The sequence below is a fragment of the Leopardus geoffroyi genome, chromosome C1 (assembly GCF_018350155.1).
Source record: "Leopardus geoffroyi isolate Oge1 chromosome C1, O.geoffroyi_Oge1_pat1.0, whole genome shotgun sequence".
NCBI lineage: Eukaryota > Metazoa > Chordata > Mammalia > Carnivora > Felidae > Leopardus > Leopardus geoffroyi.
The window spans coordinates 19,839,052-19,860,154 of NC_059328.1; the positions used below are offsets into that span (position 1 = coordinate 19,839,052).

Below are 21,103 nucleotides of genomic sequence, written 5' to 3' on the forward strand. Positions count from 1 at the left end.
CATCCGACTCTTGGTTTTGGCTCAGGTCATGATCTCGCAGTTCGTGAGTTCAAACCCCACTTTGGACTTTGTGCTGACAGCGCAGAGCCTGCTTGGGATTTTCTCTCTCTTTCTCTCTCCTCCCCTCCCCTGCTCGCTTGCATAGTCTCTCTCTCTCTCTCTCTCTCTCTGTCTCTCTCAAAATAAATAAACTTAAAAAACAAATAAAGAGACAGATGTTTACGCTGCAAAGAAAGAATGCTATTTAGCAAGTAGATTTGTATGTGTTCACGCCCCAAACTAGAGCCTGATCTTGCCTCCTAGTTCAGTGTATTGATACTCAGAACACATTGCTATAATCACTGACCTTTATCTTCTTCTTGCCCCGTAAGTTTTCCCGTATTTGTTTTCTTTGCCCTGCATGGCTTAGTAACTTACCTACATGGGATTAGTCAAGCAGACATGGCATGGGCTGGGCAGGGTCACCAGGGTAAGGAGGCTACAACCTTAGAAAGCTTGGTGTTCTACTCACACTGGGCCGATCAGAGCCCCGGTACACACATACTTTTGTAAAGGCCATACATGTTCAGAGATTTGCAAACTACTGGATATATAAAGGTGAAAATTTAGATCTTCCAGGATCCCACCCCAATGTTCCTGGCAATACTTTGATTTTAAATATATCTTTCTAGCTCTTCCTGTATGCTTAAGTATTTGTGTGTGAGTTTAATCAACGGAGTTGATTTTTCCCATCAAACTGTGATAATGTCTACTACTTATGAGGGGTTCTGGGGTGTTTGCAGGTACGTTGTAAAAAAAAAAAAGTTATTTTTAGTCTTTACTTTTAAAAATTTGTTTGATTTAAGTTTATTTACTTATTATTGAGAGAGAGAGGAAGCGCACAGGCTGAGGAGGGGCAGAGAGAGAGGAAGACCCAGAATCCAAAGCAGGCTCCAGGCTCTGAGCTGTCAGCACAGGGCCCAACGTAGGGCTCAAACTCCCCAGCTGTGAGATCATGACCTGAGCTGAAGTCAGAGGCTTAACTGACAGAGCCACCCAGGCGCCCGTCAAAAACTTTTAGCCTATAAGCTCCTCACATTCCGAAAACAGCATGTATTTATTTCTGAGATCTGTTTTCAGTGATTCATTCATTCATTTATTCAAACACGTATGGAGTCTCTGTCCCAAGAGGGTCCTGTTCTAGAAGAGCAAGAATACAGAGATGAGTGTGTCAAGGGGCTTGCCCTCAAGCAGCTCCACAGTGTGGTTCGTGTATACAAATGAGTAATCCACAGTGCTGTGTACCACAGTAATGGATGCACAGAAGTAGTGATCAGCTATGGTTGGAGGTTAAGCCAGAGTCATCTTTTTAAAACACAAATCTAGTAATGACATAAGTATTTATAACCAAAGAAATCACACTGAACACTTTGCAACCCGAATCATGCTTTGTTCACTTGATGTTGTAATATGAGCCCTTTTCCATGCCTGTTTGTTTTTTTAATGTTTATTTTTGAGAGAGAGGGATAGAGCATGAGCGGGGGAGGGGCAGAGAGAGAGGGAGACACAGAATCCCAAGAGGCTCCAGGCTCTGAGCTGTCAGCGCAGAACTCGACGCGGGGCTTGAACCTATAAGCCATGAGATCATGACCTGAGCCCAAGCTGGTCACTTAACTGACTAAGCCACCCAGGTGCCCCACGTGCCTCATGTTTTCAATAATTTTTCAAGTTATTTTTAATGGCCGCAGAATATATCTTGCTTTAATTTACTTAATCATTCTAGTTGTTGGTTATGTAGGATGTTTTTAATTTCTCCTTATTACAAATAAGGCTCCAACGAAATCTATAAACTTAATTCTTGTCAGCATTTTAGATGGCTTCTTCCAGATTTGGGTCTGGATGTGTCCATGTCACCTTATTCTTGTCAAGCTTTTTTTTTTTTTTTTAATGTGAACTGCTCTAATTTTATAGGTGAAAGTTGGTATTTTACTTTATTTAATAGAGATGACTTCTCGGGGAACCTGGCTAGCTCAGTCAGTTGAGCATGTGACTCGGGGTCGTGGGCTTGAGCCCCACATTGAGTCTAGAGATCACTTTTTAAAAAAATGTATTTCATTTCATTTGACCCTTAAAACAACCTATAAGTAGGTAGGACAGATTTGCCCATTTCAAAGATAAGGGAGTCGAGAAATTACATGGATTATACAGCGTCTCAAATTTCTTAATTAGAGGATTAAGACCATGCTGCTAAGACAGGACTATCAGATTATCAGGGAAATCTGAATTAGAGCCCTTCGTTTTGCAAGTCATAAGTGAGTATCGTTTCCCATGTGATGTTACCAAAAAAAAAAAAAAGCTCCCTCTGATTTGCAGCACTCTCTCTGAGAGATGAAATGACTTACCCAAAGGCACACTGCTGGTAGGTGTAGAGTCTTGTTTTACATACTCTGCCCAGATCTCTCTTTTTCACCCTGCTCCTGGAAGTATCTTCCCACTAAGAACTTTTACTTGCTAGACCCTTCCCAAGATACAAGTCTTACCACTTAGAGATTCCAAATTCTGCCTCATGGTGCTTGGCAAGGACCAGTAAACAGTGTTCTTGGACCCAGCAGACACCAGCCTTGCAAATACCCGCTTTCCACAGTGGCGGTCCCCATCCTGTCTCCATTCCGTCACCTTTCTAAATGTCTGTCTGCTTGAGAAAGTAGCTCTTAACAAACACAGGAGGGGTGGGCGTATTGCTGTTGTTTTAAACCCTAAGTAGTGTGGATTTTTTGCGGTGTTTCAGGGCCCATATGACTTAAAAGTTTTAAAAGATGTTCTTTATAATAAATTCCAACAATAACAAAAGTACATAAAGATAGTCTTTCCTTCTTATCCAACCTTCCAGAAGTGATCACTACTAATAATATGGTGTGTGTCTTTCTAAACTTTTTCTTTGTAGATACATAGATTCATATATGTGAGTATTTGAGTGTGTGCATATGTTTTCTGCATTGTGTATTTTCTGAGGCTTGCTTTTTTCAACGTTAGATCTGAGACATCTTTCCCAATCAGTGCATTTAGATTCATACTTATTAAAAATAGTTGTGTTAGTATTGCATCAAATTGCAGGATCAGATATGTGCATTTTAAAAAACAAGACGTTTTAAGTGAAGGATGTAGTCTCATAGGTGCATCCGATTTTAGGCCTGTAGTGAAATAACCTTGAGCAAGTTATTTATTTTTTCTTAGCCTCAGTTTCCCTATCTATAAAATGAAGATAGAAATACTTTGTGTAGTTGTGAGGATTCAAACCATGCATTCATTTGGATGTTAGGGTCCTTCTGCTTGTATTGGCTAATGGTGTTCTATAAACTGGGAAGCCTTTAGTATGAGTTCACCACGAGAATAATCCAGAAAGAGATGTGTGCTTATCTTTGTCTCTTCCTCACTCACCTTAGTGATATTTCTGAGTCTCTGCTTGATAAGTGCCTCTATACCAACCACTCCCCTCACCCTGACATCTTGATCCGGACTTCTGGGGAAGTGAGGCTCAGCGACTTCTTGCTCTGGCAGGTAAGTCGTTTGCAACCACCTTTGTGTTTATGTCAGTCTGAAAGCCATGACTGTGCCAACAGGGCGGATTAAGTGGGGCTCATCCCCACCCCAAGCTGTGCTAATACCAGAGAACCGGGGTTGTGGGGTTGGGGGAATCTGGAGAAGTGTATCCAGACTGTGCCTGGGAACATTTGCTGTCCCTTCCTCATCTGTCCCTGGCTTTGCCAGCCTGGGTGGTTCTTGCTGTCTAAAGAGCTTAGAGGAAAATCAAGGCTATCCAGCTGTGGTGCAGACCTCACTTGTGCCCCTGTTCAAAGCACTGGACTTCTGCCCTGTCCCTGAGCATAAGCTGCTGCCCTGGCAATCTAGCAGTTACTTCAGCGCCTCTGAGCTGGAACCTTGCGTTGGGTTCGAGCAGTTACTCATCTGTCTCCTTCAGACTAATGTGCGCGTCTATGTAAGCAGAGTCCACAAGGAATATAAACTCTATGCAGACTCTTTCTTAGGGGCCTGCTGTTGCCTCTCAGCTCCATTACCCCAGTGTAAGTGGTCCCCCTAAAGCTCACAGCCAAATCAGTTTGCGTTTGCTAGAAAATCCCCATCATCTGTTAACTTGGCCCCTAAGTGGCACATGACTGTAGGAAGTCCTTGTTCAAGGAGAAGTTGGAGGGACTCCACTTAGAAGCAAGTTCCAGAAATTTTAATGGACTATAGTCTTAAATGATTTAGCTACTGAAGATACTTTCAGCCTTTGGCTATATTGAAAGAAAGCATGTGCAGCTTACGTTTCTGTGGTCTACTCTGCTGGTCAGATCATGTCTGGAAAGTTTACTTCTGGGCACTGAGTTTTAAAAGACTGCATTGGTAAACTGGAGGACTTAACAGAGCCTGTCAACCTGGATGGCAAGGAATCTGGAACTCATGTCATATATAAGAAATGAGTGAAGGATAGTGGTCTGAAAAAGGGAGGCATGGTGACAGTTTATTCCCTCGGAAAAAAATAGAGTTCCTCCTTTGTGCTGGGAATATGGCAATGGCCACGTCAGAAATAATCCCTGCTGTCTTCAAATTTATAGTTGGCAAAGGCAAACTGAACAAGTCATTACAACCTTGAGGACAAATAACAGGCAGCTGTAATCTAGCCTTCAAATATTTGAAAGAATGTCGCTTTGAAGAAGAAACAAACTTGTTCCAGAGAAAAGACCGGAGACCTTGGTAGAAGTTCCAAGGAAGGTGACATTGGTTTTGCATAACAAGCTGTCTGACAACTCAAGTTGTCCCTCTTGAGGCACTGAATTCCTCACTACTGAGGGGATCAAGCAGTGGCTGTCAAGATGTTCCAAAAGGGATTCGTATATCAGTGATTATTATTAAAGTTCACCCAGCTCTGTAGTCTGTTTTACGTACATGATCTCGTTTAAGTTTCACAGTACTGTAAAAACCAGGTATTCTTATTACCCAGTTTTACAGTCAAGGAGACTGAGACCCAGAGAGGTTAAGTAACTTGCCTCAGGTCAAATGGATGGTAAATGGTGGAGCTAGGATCCAAAGCCAGGCAGTCTGGCCCCAGAGCCCACGATCTTAACCACTGTGCCCTGCGCTGCTACTTAAAAATAACAACAGCAGCTACCATTTGTTCGTTGCTGACTTTTATCAGACAACATGTCTCCCAGATGACCTCTAAGGGCCAAGAGCCAATAACATAATCCAGATGTTATTTCATCGTCCTAAAATTGGCTCTTAGAAAAATCCTGGTGGGAATGTTGATCTAGTCTTGCTTTAGTTCTGCCTCGCTGCGGGCAGGTGCCTCAGATGACCCCTCCCCACGAGTGAGGTAAATTGGGGCTGGCAGCGGAGGCAGCGGCAGTTCAAGGTGCCTGTGTCAGCTCATCTCCGGGCTCCTGGGTCATGCTCAGCCCGCTCCTTTGGAAGCCTGACCCAGAGGGTGTTCCAGCAACCTGCTACTAAACTATACTGTCTTCCTTCCCCCGCTTACCAGACCTCCCACTCCTGCTTGGTGTTCCAACCCGTTCTGTGGCCGGAATACACATTTTGGAACCTCTGTGAGGCCCTCCTGCAGTACCAGATGAACCATAGCATGCTCCAGGTAAGAGCTCAGGGCTGGTCTGACTGGATGTGAGAGAAGAAAAGGTTAGCATTGATTGACCACCTACTACTTAACACAAGGCACTTGCTACTAAGCATGTTAGTGATGATAGTAGCTACAACTTATTTACTGTGGTCAGGCACTGTGAACATTTTATAGGTACCATCTCGTTGAATGCCCCCAAGATCCCAATGACATAGGTATTATCAGCCCCACTCGTGCAAGTGAATACATCGAAATTATTTTGTTAAGGACACATAACCAATAAGAGACGGAACTGGGGTTCAACTTGCACATCTTTAGTCTCTTTGCCACAGAAACCCAGGAAAGTCTTCTCAGTGAGCTTGTCCGTTATTCCCTGACGGTATTAAGCTAATCAAAGATTGTAGAAGTGGGAGTATTCAAGCCTCTTCCAGAAGGGATTAAGGTCAAGATAGCACTGTCTTTCTATTATACAAAATTGTGTTCTGCCAAGAGTTGAAGTTCAGCTTTGATCACCAGATCTTGAAACAGGTTTTGTTCGGAGGCAGAGTGGCCGGCATCTGATGAGAGTTCTTAATAATCATAATGGGAGTGTGTGTGATGATGGCAGCTAACTTTGAGGGTCTCCTGAGGCACTTCGTTGTTTTCGCGGAAGTTTTCTCATTGAACCCTTCCAGCAATCCCACAGGTTTGGTGTCTTCATTTTCCAAGTATGGAAAGAGAGGGGCAGAGTAACTGTCTCCAGGCCACAGATTTTTGAACCCTTAGCTGGTGCTGGTGCTTGAGTCTAGAGAGATAATGGCCAGGAGGAAACAATGATGTTAAGTCAAGGCTTCTTAATCCTCTTGGAGAATCTGATGAAAACCGTAGACCATCTCCCTAGAAAAGTTGCATAGATCACACCCAACATGTGGCATTTTGCGTAGGATCCTACCTATCACTGAAACACTTAGTTCGCATAACCCCTAGAACCTGTCCGTGAATCCCAAGTCCAGAATTCCTGGAATAAGTCCGTCAAATCATGAAGCTTTGGTCATACGCTTCGTCAGTTTTCTCAGAATATGAGGAATTGAAAGAGGAAGTTCTGTTGAAGTAAAAGGAAAAACAACAGTCTCAATTATCCACCCTCAGTGGGGAAGGAGTATCAGAATTTTCTACATGACCAAAGCTCCTTTAAGAACCAAAACTTTTGTCTATCCTTTTTGTTTTGTTCTATCCTTCTTTGATGGGAAACTTTCTGAAATGTGTCTTGTACATAATCCTTGACACCTATATACCAGGCCCTTGCTAACAATGATGATGATTAGAATAATCACATTCTAGTGATGCTAATAATGATAATGGCAACTGCCGTCTTGAAGCACTTCCTTGGACAGCGATGCCCTTGATGGGGGGACTGTTTGCCCAAGCTACATGGTCCCCAAATACTTGGCTGTGGGATTTCTTGTATGCTTTTGAACATCTTCCATCTCCTTTTTTTTTTTTTTTTACCAGTCAAGAGGCTAATTTTGGCAGCATCCCCCCTTCTCTTCCTAGTTACTGATTTAAATCAGCCATAGGCAAGGAAACCAGTCAGTCAAGCTTGTTAGAAATATGTCTATGAAGTAAGAGTAAACGGTCTCTGAAGCCCAGAGAATTCTTGGTGCGTGAGCTTTTGTGTATGGGTATTCTTATCTCTGGTTTGGCTGTTCAGAAGCCTTTTATAGTAATTTCGGGTTTCTGAGATGCTTTCCCACATGGCTGTCAGAGGACTCAATTTCATTCATTGCATTCTTCTCTAGTGCCTAGTATAAGTCAGGTACTAGAGAGTCCCTACCTTCGTGGAGCTTATAATCTTACTTGAGGAAGATAATAACCTAGTAAACAAATATGTAAGATTATTTCAGATTGTGATAAAGCCACAAAGAAAGTAGAGTGGTGTGCTAGTAATGAAGAAAGCAAGAGATACTGAATGGAGCAGCCAAGGAAGTCCTTTCTGAGGAGGTGGTTTTTATGCCATGATATAAAAGACGAGAAGTAGCCAAACGTGTGAAAACCTGGGGGTAAGGAATTATTCTCTGCAAAAGGAACAGCAGTGCAAGGATACGGAGGTTATCAAGTTTGGGTCGTGGAAGAACAGACAGGCCAGCATGCGTGAGAGAGAAGGGTGTGGGGCAGGCTGGGAGGGAGTCAGGCCTCTGGTTATATAGAGCCTGTGGGCAGTGGCACCACATCTGAAGAATTTCGATCAAAGGACTGACAGGATCTGATTTACATTTTGCAAAAATCACTCAGGATTTTCAGGGAGGCAGGAGTCAAGGACCAAGCTCCTACAGTAGTCCAGGTGAGAGAATGTGCTTCGAGGCGGGGGGTGGGGGGGGGGGGGGGGAGTGATGTAGGGAGGGGGAGGGCTGAGTGGACTGAGATGGGGAAAAAGAAATGTGAAAACAGAAACAAATGTAAGTAACGCTAAGTCAATAATAGAACCCATAGAGAAAATAATTCAAGTTACCCAAACATAGTTCTCTACCGTACACCTTTAGGGGGATGTATTCTAAGGATAGTACAAACCAAAAGGAAATTTAAACATTATTTAAGAGGTTTTTGTTAGTGATCATGTTGATGATGTAAGTCTGAAACTCTTACGTATCCTGGAGGATAAAACAAATGAGTACAAATATGAATGTTACCAGGAACCAAGACATTTAGGCTTTGGCCTGGGCAGCTGGCGGGGGGACAGTTCTGCTGTTTTCTGGGGCGAGGGGGGACATGTTCGAGGATGACTATTAAGAGTTCTGTCATACACCTGTGAATCATAACCGCAAACATTTATTGAGTTCTTACCACGTCCGGCATCCTTGACATAGATTCTATGTAGTACAAGAAGGTAAGATACTAACGTTACTGGTGCAGTTTTTAAAGTGAGGAAACCAAAGTTCTAGCAGAAGTACTGACTGTCCTGACTCTTTAGCAGCCCCTTTGGGGATCCTGGCCGGGCTTTCTCTACCCAGGAGTCCTCAGAGCTCTGTTCCTAGAAATCTTAGCACCTCAGCAGAAGCTGAGGGTAGATTCCAAACTAAAACATCCTCGCCAGTCTGGCCTCAGACCAGGTTGCTGATCTTTCCAGTGTCTCCCTTCTGTGTACCCTGTATTGTATGACCAAACTGGATTCTTCTTCCCGGTTCCTTGTTCAGTTTTCTGCCTCCATGTCTGTGCTCCCGTCCCATCTCCCAAATTCCCGCTGTTAAAATCTGAGCCGCCGTAGCTCTAAGCCCAGCACGGTGTGTCTTTCTTTCTGCAGGAAGCCAGGGCAGAGGGCAGGAAAGTGGCTTCTAGACCTAGAGCAGCTCACTGGGATGAGCGTACCTGGTGCGTGTTAAGGGACGCAGGGACTCAGCTACAAGTTGTTTGGGGCCAGACCTTGGTATCTGAGGGGACCTTGGCAGTCTCCAGGTGATCACCCATCGGCCCTAGAGAATGGGGGCTGGCAGAAGGAGCAAATCTTGACTCAGATGCAGTAGGACAGGGAAAACATCAGCAGGGGAGGGGGGCTGGCAGTGCAGAGCCTCTGATCCTCAGTTACAAGCTGCATGGTTGGAAGGTCCATAAGGGGTCACTGAAGTGTTTGTTTCACCTAGTCTGTAAGAATGGTGTTGCAGAAGATACACGTTCCCACTAAACTTCCTTTTTTTTGTTTTAAGTTTATTCATTTTTGAAAGGGGGGAGGGGCAGAGGGAGAAGGAAGCACAGAATTGGAAGCAGGCTCCAGGCTCTGAGCTGTCAGCACAGAGCCCGATATGGGGCTCGAACCCACGAACCACAAGATCATGACCTGAGCCAAAGTTGGATGCTTAACCGACTGAGCCACCCAGGCATCCCTTCCACTGAACTTCCTTTGGTGCATTTGTCAGAGATTAAACACAAGGCTGAATCAGTCAACTATTTTATTTCTATTTTATTTTATTTTATTTATTCAGGTAGTCACTATCTTCTTCTTAGGAAAAGTTAAAAGCTTGAACTATCGTCTCAGACATTCCTGTCTTTGAATCATGGCGCTGCCTACTAGTTCTGTGACTGACTGTCACCCTTCAGAGTATCATTTTCCTCCTCTGTAAAACGAGAGGAGTAATGTTAATAATAATACCTGCCTCACTGGTTTGTGATAGGGTTCAGTAAGCTAATACACCTAAAGTACTGAGAGCAGAGCTGGAAAGGAGTTCCTTTTCAGAGAACGGTGGCCAACATCATTTCCCACGTGTGTCTCCGAGCTCTTCATCAGAGTTCTCCTGTCTCCAGAAAAGCCATAGACTCAGGGCACCCTGCTCATCCTGTCCCTGGTACAGTTCCCTAGGCAGGGAGCCCCTGGGGGTGCTTCAGTACATTGTATTTCTGGCAGGGGTAGCTGTCTCAGGCAGCCCTCAGTAATGCATCTCCCGTGCTACTGACCTGGGCATGTTGACTGCGGCAAGTGAGGACTTATGGGAGGACTTGTCATTGGCTAATGAATGTTTTGAAACCAAATGCCTGCAGCCCAGGCCCAGGCAATGTAGTGGAGGACTGAAGGCTTTATGTGCTGGGGGGCTATTACATCTTGTTCCCTCACTCTGCTGAGGAGAAAACAAGAGCAGAGAGGCTTAATGCCCAGGAGAGATTTAGATGAATAGGTTAGAATCCCATTTCTCAAAGCAAGCTCCATGGAGCTCTTGCACCAAGACAGCATAAGGTCTGTACAAAAAGTCTCTAAGGAAATTATTAATGCTCTGACTGGCCATTATACAGGGACAGTGGGCAGTATAGTCAGGGAGAGAGAAATTGACTATTAGGACTTCTTGATCCTGGATTTTCTGACACTGAGTACCTGAGAAGACTTAGAACACCTCTGAATTGTGCAGGTAGATCCAGAGCATTTGGAGGCTGGACAGACAGGCATCCATATGCAGGCCGCTGGTTCTCCACTCCACCCCTAGAAAGTGCAGCTTATCCAGAGGCACAACACACGTTTCCCATAGACCTCTCAAGAAGCTCCCGTAATGGAGAAACCAACAGAGGGAACTTTATCCCTCTGTGTAACCTAGGCCAAGTCCCTCCCCACTTTGGCCTCAGTGTCCTTGTCTGTACAGTGGGGAGGTGGGACAGAATGTCTTAAGGATCTCCCCTGGCTGTGTCATCTTAACAGTGAATCACTGATTCCTGGCAGTTAGGGGCCAGGCTCTCCCTTGACTGCAGTCTCTTCCTTCCCAGCGCTCAGTCTGGAGCTTGCCGTTCAGAAGAAGCCTGTGCCTCACACAGTGACTTTGCACACAGCATGTTTTCCTCCCTCTGTGGCCGGGTACTCCCCTCCTTTCTGGCCTGCCAGAACTTACCTACTTAGCTCTGGCTGCAAGCAGTGATAATGGAAGAGCAGCTAACCATCAATGCCAGCCGTGGGTCAGGCGTTCATTACCTCATCCTTCCTCAGATTGCCCATTGTGCAGAGGACTCACTCTGGCCTGGTCAAGCTCTTCAATCCATTCCGTGTGTCTTTGCCACTATTCTCACGGACCGATGCCCAACCCCCCCCCCCCCGGCCCCCGCGCCCCGGCACCATGCACCCCACCTTTATCCAAATCCTCCGCGTTGGTTCGTGTCCAGCTCAGATTCTGTCTGTCCATGAGGCGTCACTGTTCCTTGACCTCCATCAGCCACAGTGTCTCTCTTTGAGCTACATCGCCCTTTTTCTTGCTTTTCTGATGACCCTTACACATTCCACCTAGTATTATGGGACTTTGTATATAGATCTGTGTCCTCATCGGCCCACAAGCACGTGGATTGCTGAGACCGTATCTTGTACGTCACACACTAGTAAGGTCCTGTATGCAGGACCCAGGTTTCTTCCTGACCAAGGCCAGGAAGAAGCCCTTCCAGCAAGACGGGAGGCATTCACAGCGACTTCTCAAACCCATTTTAGTCTTTGTAGCTCCACATGTGAGTTCATCACCCTAACAGAAGAGTACCCTTGGATGCCTGGGTTCATGCAGGACCCTAGGGAGGGATTTTCCAGAATTTCCACTTGTCATCTTTATTCATGCAGTAAATCTTTATTGCTGAGAGACTCTAGCAAATCACTTCTCCACTCTGAACTTCCAGGTCCATCTCCAGCAGATAAAAAGTAGCTCCCGTGTTGGGGCGCCTGGGTGGCGCAGTCGGTTAAGCGTCCGACTTCAACCAGGTCACGATCTCGCGGTCCGTGAGTTCGAGCCCCGCATCAGGCTCTGGGCTGATGGCTCAGAGCCTGGAGCCTGTTTCCGATTCTGTGTTTCCCTCTCTCTCTGCCCCTCCCCCGTTCATGCTCTGTCTCTCTCTGTCCCAAAAATAAATAAACGTTCAAAAAAAAAAATTTTTTTTTTAAAAAAGTAGCTCCCGTGTGAGGGTCAAGTGCTTGTGCACATGTAAGATATTCTTTAAAGGGGGAAGACAGAGCAATCCAGGTTTACAGGCTGAGCAGGATACAGACAGGTACACAAATACTGTAATACAAGGTAGACTGTGGTAAGGGTCATCAGGGTATGAAATGCCAGGTCGGCAGCAAAGTCTAGTTTCTCACACATGGAATAGGTCTGGCAGAAGGAGCTCTGGTGCAAAGGCTCTGCGGCCGGTTAGGACAGCAGGAGCAGAGCCCATCAGTGAGGCACAGCAAGGCCTTGGTTCTGCTCCAAAGAGATTTTCCCCTCTCCAGGAGCATCTCCCCTGCCGTCCTGGGATCATATGGTCGGCCGATTAAGTATTTCACAAGTACAGGGCACCCAAGTGCCAGAGAGGAAAAGCCACATAGTCTCTGCCTTTTAGGAGTTTGTCTGAAGATACATAAACATATGAGAAGTGCTGCCAGGGAGCACGATCACCTGTGTGAGAGCTGGTTCCAGGAGTCCAGGGTGCTCTGCCGAGCCTTCAAGTGCTGAGTTTCTAACAAAAAATGGACTATGGACACTAAAACCTATTCTACTAGGCAGAAAACAGCAAGTGGCTTAAGAGAGCTGAACCCGTTTCTCACAGTGTGTTCATAGGAGGATCATTTGCTGTAAGAGTCAGGCCAGTCTCTATACAGGAGGCAAGTTTGGAGCCAAACTCTGAAAAACAGCTTAGGGAGCTGGGAGGATGGCACCTTTAGAGTGACCTGGGAAGCCAAAGGAAATGACCCAGCGGACCTGCCCCAGGCAGGAATAGAGCCTTCCCAGCAGCAGAGAATAGACAATAACTTGTGAAATTGCTGTTTCTGTTTGAGAGCCTGCTAATATGCTAGAGAGGATTTTGCATATATTATCGCTAATCCTTAAAACTCTTCAAGGTAGGCACATCCCCCACTTTATAGATGAAGAAATGAGGTTAGGAGAGGATTTGCCCAAAGCCACAAAGCTAGTTTGTGGGGGAACCAGAAGTCAGACTCATATTTGCCTGGTTCCCTTCCAAGTGTGAACCTGAGAAGAATTTCAGGAAATACAGAGGCTCCCACCCAAAATAAACCAAGATGGACCCAGAACCCCCACTGCCGTGCTTATACATCATGGGCACCACCTCTGCACACCTACTCCCAAGCTTTTCCAAATCTGGTACAAACTCCCCATTGTTCCACTTAGCTTGGCCCGCCTGGTGCCCCACCCCCTACCTCCTCCATCCCAGTTCACTCACACCTAAAAAATGATCTCCCAATCCCTGCTTTTCCTCTAGCAGAAGGCCCGAGACATGTATGCAGAGGAGCGGAAGAGGCAGCAGCTGGAGAGGGACCAGGCCGCAGTGACAGAGCAGCTGCTGCAAGAGGGGCTCCAGGCCAGTGGGGACGCCCAGCTCCGACGGACACGCTTGCACAAACTCTCAGCCAGACGGGAAGAGCGGGTCCAAGGCTTCCTGCAGGCCTTGGAACTCAAGCGGGCTGACTGGCTGGCACGTCTGGGCACTGCATCAGCCTGAGTGGGGCTGGCCTCCTGCCACTTTGCCCTGCCCTCTGCCTCCAGGGCCCCACTCCCCTTTCTTTTCTTGGTGAAAGGCACCTCCTTCCTAAGGATGAACTGTGTTTCCTTTACTTTGCAAGGGAGCCCCAGAGGCCAGGTCTGCTGGCCAGAGATACACCTTTTGGGCCGCCCGGGACAGTGGCCCCTGGGGAGGACTGAGGGGATGGTCTCCCACAAGTACACTAAACCCAGCTCTGGTCACCTGTAGCTTTGGAGAGCAGGGAGCCCCAGTTCTTCGCTGCCCTCTCCTTCTGCCTCTGCCACCTCTACCACCTCTACCTGTGTTCTAGATGCATTTCACTTTTCCACCAGCACATCCTTCAACATAACAGAATTTCAGGGAGGAGGTCTCCCCAAAACCCTGGCCGTTTACCCATCCATCTTAGCCTTCCACCCGACTTTCACAAAAGATTTGGCCCCACCTTGGATCTGCTGGTAAATAGCTAATAGGCAGCCAGCGTTATTTGGGCAAGGGAGGGGAGGGAGAGACAGAAAGAAAATTTGCCCATCTGCTGCTCCTCCCCCTGGGCTCTCCACCTGGGATTTGCTATTGAATCTCTACCCCCTCCCACCACACAGTGCTGATTGCTCACTGAAAGGCTCAGCGCCCCCAATGGCGCGCAGAAGCCAGGCGGGTGATTACAATCCAATTACCTATTGTCGACTCAGCCCACACAAGCTTTTCTCCTCCTCTTGCAGGGCACGGGGCCAGGCTCCACGCCCCTGTGCGACCAGCCCCCTTCATGGCCACAGGGTAACAGGAGGGCCTCTAGGCCCTGGTGAATCTAATCCACCACAGGTCTCCTTCCCCGGAACACCTCACAGGACCCGGAGCAAAGGAACAAGCACTTCTCCCAACTGACTGACGCCTGTCCTCACCATCTCAGACTCTGCTTCCCACCGCCTCAGCCTTTGAGGCTTCTCTGTTTTGGACCTGGCCCCTTAAGTCCCCCCGAGATGATTTATTCTCCGCATGGCAGAGTCTCAGCTTGTTAGGGCCAGGGCTGCCCAGCAGGGAGAAGGCCAAGTCAAGGGCTGTGTCCTCTCCCTGCCAGGCCTTGCTTCGGAGCTGCTGAGAGGATTAGTGCCTTGGAAGAGCTGTCTGCCTGAGCAACTCTGCTTCAGGTGCCTGGAGCAGCAAGCACCAGCCTTTAACACCGACCAAACACCACTCCGTTTAGCCTTCCCATTTCACTTTCTGCGAACTGTTTCCCCAGCACCTCCCTCTAGGGGAGAGGTGGGGTCTTGCAAGCAGTGCTCAGAGCATAGTCTTTAACCCCCCCCCCCCCCCGCTGCCCTGTATTCCAGTCTCCTCTTCCCCTTCCTGTGCCAGTATACCTGGCACAAGAGACCCCTTGGCCATCATCCCTGCTCCCAGAATCAAACAAATGCCAGACACTGCGATTGAGAAGCCAATCAATGCACCCTTTGGCAAGCCCCCCACACACACCTGGCATTCCCCACAACCAATCCCTGGCACAGGGTTCCCAGAGAGCAGGTGCTGTACATTTTCCAGCTTTACAATGGGGCTGTTGACAGCCTTAATTAGGGAGGCATGAATTATGCGGCTATAATGCAGAGCCCTACAATTAAGGCGGGAATGAGGGGCTGGAGGCAACAAACGGAATCTGCCCAGTGAGCATGGCTATTGAGTCCTGTCTCCTTTCTGTGTCTGACTTGCCCCAATATGAATGGGGTACAGATGATTAACGGAGCTGGTATCTCTTTGGCCTTAGGTCCTGTATTCTGAGAAAGATACACAGAGTGGGATGGGTAGGGGTGGAGGGATCACCACTGCCAAGGAGCAGGGGCTGCAAACAGTTGATATGAACTCATTGTGATTGTTTTCTACCGGTAGGATTTGTACAAACCGGCTCATCCTTTGCCTCAAGAAACTAAGTGGGACCTATTTAAATGTCTCACCTGTGAGCCAATCCCCCACTTGAGGATATTTATTATGTTCTCGTGTTCTCCTGGGTTTCAAATAGAATTTTAAAAATTCTTAGATGTATAACTTGTTTACAAATAGTACAGCAGAGGGAACACCTTGTTTTGCGGCTGCAATGGCCTGCCCTCTCGCAGGTGCGCTTGGCGACCTCCAGAATCCTCAGCTTTGGGGGCGCGTGGGGTGGGGGAGCCAGTGGAAGAGCCCTTTGCCATCGCAACACCTGTTCCTCTACTTGTTTCCTAATCCCCGGACTCTCTCCTCCACCCTCCTTGTCCTCGCGCAAGTGAGAGGAAGCCAGCCTGCCAGTGTGGAAGGAGGGATTTCGCCAGCTGCGTTTGCAGCGCCCAGGCTTGGTGGCCGCGTCGGGTGGGGGCAGCTGAGCTTGATGTCTCCGGAGCGGGTGGAGCATAGGGGGAGGGGAGTGCTGGTAGGCCTAGGCGGCTGCTTTCCGTCATTCTGTGGCGGGGTCTTGAGGTCCGCGAACACAGTGACCTAAGGGAGCCACCCGACAGGCTTTGGGGTGGGGGGGCTTCCTTGGCATTTGGGGAGGCGGCTGAGAAACGGGTGCTGAAAGGACAGCTCCTACCTGCCCCACTGCGCCCGAAAGGGACCTCGGCGTGTCAAGTCTCCCCCTCGGACCCCCACCCCACCTCGAGTGGACCGCCTTCCAGGTGAGGAGCACGAAGGGATTCCTTGGAGTGGCAGCTTGGAAGGATGCACGTCCGGCTGCGCCAAGCTGGCTTCCCCGCTCTTTCCCCACTTCAGCGTCAGCCTTGGCCCTGGGAATTGCAGCCTGTGCCTCCAAGCCGCGCGCTTCCTCCCGCCTCCGGCGGAGAAGGGTGGTGCGGCCAGGCCTCGAAAACCCTTCTTCTGGGGCCCCCAGCGGGAACAGGAAGGAAAGCGGCCGAGATGCGCCCTAAGTGTCGCATGGCTTGGAGAAGTGGGTAGCTTGGTTGCATAAGGTGGAAGGAACTTGGTAGTTTGCAAGAGCCAGCTCTTGGCGGGAGCCGAAACGCAGAGCCCGCCGACTCGCACACACTCCCCCCCTCCTCGTTTATTGCCTTCGACGCGCGCCTCCCCCACTGCGCCCCCACCCCCTAGGCGCGCCGCCGTCTCGCGCGCCCTCCCCCCCCCCCGTACCCCCCTCCTCACTCCCTCCAGAGGAGGTGAGTTTAAACCCCGCCCACGTGACCCCAGCTGGGCCAATGAGCGGCGGCGGGAGGTGAAATCCGGTTCTAACCGGTCCGGGGCTCCCAGCGCTATAAAAACTTTATAAACCCCCCGGAGCCCGAGCAGTGTGAAGAAGAGGAGGCGAGAACGACCCCCGGACCGGCCAAAGCCCGCGCGCCGCTGCATCCCCGCGTCCAGCGCCTACGTCCCGCCGCCGTCGCCACCATGCCCAAGAGAAAGGTACGTGGCGCGAGGGCCCTCAGGCGCTGGGCCGCCACTGCCGCCGCCACCACCGCTGCTGCCGCCGCTGCCGCTTCCCCGGCTTTGGGGCGCGAGGATCAGCACCGGGCCGGGACAGGCTCAGGCGCCCTACACAGGAGCTCGAGACGGTGTCAGGCTGCCCCGGGCTAACCCTGCGCGGCTCGGCTGCCCGCGGGCGCCAGAGGCCATATTGGAGGAGCGGCGGCCGCGGCGGGAGGAGCCATGTTGGCGGCTGTTTATCCCACTCCCCTCGGGCTCGACGTGCCCGCCCCGCGCCCCCTCCCCCATCGCCATGCCCCCTCCCCTCCCCGCGGGCGGGCAATTCAAACCCGAAAGGGCGGGAAGGCGGCACTCGGGTTTGGCGGGCGGGGGAGCGCGCTGCCGCCAAAAAACCGCCGCCGTGAGGGGGCGGGGCCCGTGTCCCTTGGGGCGGGGCTTCGCAGTGTGGCCCCGCCTCCGCCCACGGCCCCGGCGCACGAGACTCGCGCCGGTGCGCGCCGCTGCCGCCCACGAGTTCCCCCGGCTGCGCGCGCCTCCAGTCTCCCGCCCTCGACGGCTGCTATGGTAACGGCGCCCGGGCCCCGCCTCCGGAGGGGTTTGTTTGCACCATCTGCAGCTGTTGCTTCTCCCTGGCGCGGCGGCGCGGGCCGCGCTGCTCCGCGCTTCTCGCTCCAGTTTAGCGCGCGCCGCCCGGGGCGGCTCGACGGAGACTCTGGGCAGGCTGGGGCCCGGGTACCCGCTGTCCCTGCGCTCTCTGGGCCACTTCGGGCGCGACGCTTACACAGAAGAGCAGTCTGCTCTCCGAGCACTTCGGGCATCGTCACGGGAGCCGGGGATGCTAAAACCGGGAGATTTGCGTGTCCTAGAGAAGTTGTGCGCAAGGCTTTCCCTTCAGTTCTTTCCCTTGGGATAATTAAGCTTAGTGAGTCCTTAAGAATGGCCTCAGAAGCTACAACTTTCTTAGGTCTTGTTTGTTTTTTATAGGCTGAAGGGGATGCTAAAGGAGATAAAGCCAAGGTGAAGGATGAGGTAAGTCTTTCTTCGTCTCTTTTCTGGAGTCTTAACAAAGCCTTTGGGCTCCTTTGCTTAACCAGACCCCTAGTGCTGAATTCCCCTAAGGTCCCTCCGCTTCTGTCATCTAGAACAAACGGATTTTTAAATTTTAATAATTTTTCTTGAGTGGTTCAACTGCCCTATTTCTAATTTTTTTTATTTTCGTTATCTTAATAGCCACAGAGAAGATCTGCAAGGTTATCTGCTGTAAGTGTCTGCTATTAAATTATCGTGTTTATCCCTGAAACTAAAAAAGCACTAAGAACAGTCTCCTTTTGTGTCCCATGGGTTTGGGTCAGTGGCTGGTTGTGAATGATCCGCTCTATTGTGGACGCTCACCCATTTGATACATTTGCTGGTTCTGAAATGCTGATGGCTGTAGCGAGAGCGGGACACTTGCGTGTGTCAGTTAAGTGGGTTTCTGAAGACCGGATATTCCAACTGAAAGCCAGCCTGAAAAACTTAACGAAATAGGAGAAACTTTTGTGCCAGTGGTACCGTGGTTTGGGGATGGGTTGTCTCTTTGGTCCACCATACTAATAGTGTCGTCTTCTTTTTCTGAAATAAAAGAAACCTGCTCCTCCAAAGCCAGAGCCCAAACCTAAAAAGGCCCCTGCAAAGGTGAGTGGAGTGGAGACACCAGATGCTTCTAGGTGTTGCAGAACGCTGTGCAGTTTCCCATGTTGCTGACAGGAGTACTGCTGTAGAACAGCATCCCCTTTGGCACAAACCTGAGCTGTGAGAAAGTTAATTTGGACGGGGCATTAAAATTATGTTGGGGGGTGGTCTCGGTGGCTCAGTCGGTTCAGCGCCTGACTCTTGATTTCAGCTCAGGTCACTATCTCACAGTCACGAGATGGAGCCCCGCGTCAGGCTCTGCGCTGACAGTGTGGAGCCTGCTTGGGATTCTGTCTGTCTGTCTCTCCCCACTCTCCCTTTCTCGTGATCTCTTCCGCTCTCAAAATTTTTTTTTTTAATAAAAAACGTTGGAATTGATCATTTTCACCAAGTGAGGTCTGTCCTTCAGTGTCTTAATTCAGCATAATGGTGACACCCCATTAATGGATCTTGTAAATTGTTTGGCTAGCTTGCCTTATTCCTGACATTTGTAATGTTTTTTAATCAAGAACTCTTATCAGAATAAAAATACGTGAACAACAAGAGTCAGGGAGAATGTCCTCCCTTTAGAAGAAATTGTACATTTGAAACCCAAGTATTTTTATTTGCTTAGTTATCTTTTACATCCACATAAAGACACATATACTTAAAGACCACAATAAATGATAGATAATTTGGCCTTACCAGTGCGGAGGGGTTTATAGGGTGTGTGTGTGTGTGTGTGTGTGTGTGTGTGTGTGTGTGTGTGTGTTGTCTTTTGATAAATAATCCTACTTCTTAACAGAACTTTACAGACAGTACCCTGCTAATATGAAGTTAGAAGAAACTGCTTTTTTTTTTTTTCTCCCTCCCCTTTTTAGAAGGGAGAGAAGGTACCCAAAGGGAAAAAGGGGAAAGCTGATGCTGGCAAGGATGGGAATAACCCAGCAGAGAATGGAGATGCCAAAACAGACCAGGTACGACTGCCGTTTCACTTTTTGTTAAGTCTGCTCTGAATCCGTTAATGATCCCAAAAGCTTTTATTGCCTTTCTTCTGTGTCTCTCACTTGAAGTATGCTTTTCAGTCCAGAGTTCGCTTGTGGTTTTTCTCTTAACTTAAATTCTGGATTCTTAAAACCTTTGCGGTCCAATAAAGGGCACTGTAGTGTGAGATCCTTGTCCTAAGCTCCTGCTACACTGTAGGGTTTTCAAGCTGGGAATAAACTCCAGTCTTCTAATGTGCCCCCTTTCCCAATTTTAAAGTAAGGTCCAGAAGGAAAGTTACCTACCAAGGTAACCAAGGATCTAAACCCCACTTTGGGCCTGGGAGCAAAGTGATGCTAGGGATGGAATGTGAACGCAACTAGTTTTGCAATCTACAGGTGGTAATGTTGTATTAATCTTTTTCTTCCAGGCACAGAAAGCTGAAGGTGCCGGAGACGCCAAGTGAAGTGTGTGCATTTTTGATAACTGTGTACTTCTGGTGACTGTACAGTTTGAAATACTATTTTTTATCAAGTTTTATAAAAATGCAGAATTTTGTTTTACTTTTTTTTTAAGCTATGTTGTTAGCACACAGAACACTTCATTGTTGTTTTGGGGGAAGGGCATATGTCACTAATAGAATATCTCCGAAGCTAGATTGATTCAAGGGGAAAAACACCATTCCCTTCTAGTTGTGAGAAACTTCCTCTTGGTTCCCAGGAGGAGCAATTCTTTGATGTTGACACACATTAGCCACCTTGGCACAAACGCCTTGTAGGGTGGAAAATCTAAAATTCATTTTTTATGTCCTTTTCTCCCTCTGCCTTCAACATAGACTTGACTCCCTTAAACCCAGAGACCTGTTGGAACCTGACCCCAAGAAATGGTTCCCAGTATGTCAGGCAATCTGGACTTTACAGTGTCACCATGGAGATGGCATCCCTCAAAAGAGTTCCTTTTTTAGCTTGTGGAGCTTCAGATTGATAATTCTGCCATTTTCATTTCATTTCCTGAAAGTCAGGGTCGGCTTGTGAAAAGTTGTTAAACAACATGCTAAATGTGAAATGTCAACCCTCACTCTAAACTTTCCCTGTTCAGAGCATCTAATGAAGATTTCATTGGGTTTTATAGTGGCTTTCTGATTTTGGTAGTCCATTGAAGAAGGGAGTTTGAAAGTTGTTGTATACTGTTAACGATTGTCTGCCCATGTCCTGCCTGAAATACCATGATTGTTTATGAAAAGTATCTTTAATAAAGCTGGATACAGTTTGGCTTGGAATGCTGCCTCTAATCTTTTCCCAGGAGTGGGGGAGCCTGGTTTCTCCAGGTCTCTCGGGACAGGATGCATTCTGGTGTGAGGTGTGGAGGTTTCAGGGATGGCCATTTCTGGTTTTGAGTCCGTCTGTAGGTGGAGAGCAGCACAGTGTTAGGTGGAGTTAGGAAAACTCCCTGCAGTGGACTGGGGGTGAGTGGCTGGGAGCAGAGGAGTGATTTCTGTACTTGCTTCTGAAGCGTATT

At 48.5% G+C, this 21,103-nt stretch overlaps 1 protein-coding gene across 5 annotated transcripts in view; it reads left to right on the forward strand.

Annotated features, from left to right (window-relative positions):
• DHDDS (dehydrodolichyl diphosphate synthase subunit) overlaps positions 1 to 20,864 on the forward strand; it is a 34,076-nt gene extending 13,212 nt beyond the window's left edge. For 2 of the 5 annotated variants that reach the window (XM_045476188.1, XM_045476190.1), the window contains exons 7-14: positions 3,423 to 3,537; positions 5,519 to 5,626; positions 13,292 to 16,930; positions 17,936 to 17,980; positions 18,182 to 18,211; positions 18,575 to 18,625; positions 19,483 to 19,578; positions 20,016 to 20,864. In XM_045476188.1, coding sequence (XP_045332144.1) covers positions 3,423 to 3,537; positions 5,519 to 5,626; positions 13,292 to 13,531 — 463 coding nt within the window. In that variant the 3' untranslated portion in view covers positions 13,532 to 16,930; positions 17,936 to 17,980; positions 18,182 to 18,211; ... (1 more) ...; positions 19,483 to 19,578; positions 20,016 to 20,864. The remainder of the gene's footprint in view (positions 1 to 3,422; positions 3,538 to 5,518; positions 5,627 to 13,291; positions 16,931 to 17,935; positions 17,981 to 18,181; positions 18,212 to 18,574; positions 18,626 to 19,482; positions 19,579 to 20,015) is intronic. The other 3 variants (XM_045476192.1, XM_045476193.1, XM_045476189.1) reach the window with 2 other exon arrangements.
• Positions 20,865 to 21,103: the final 239 nt, after the last annotated feature.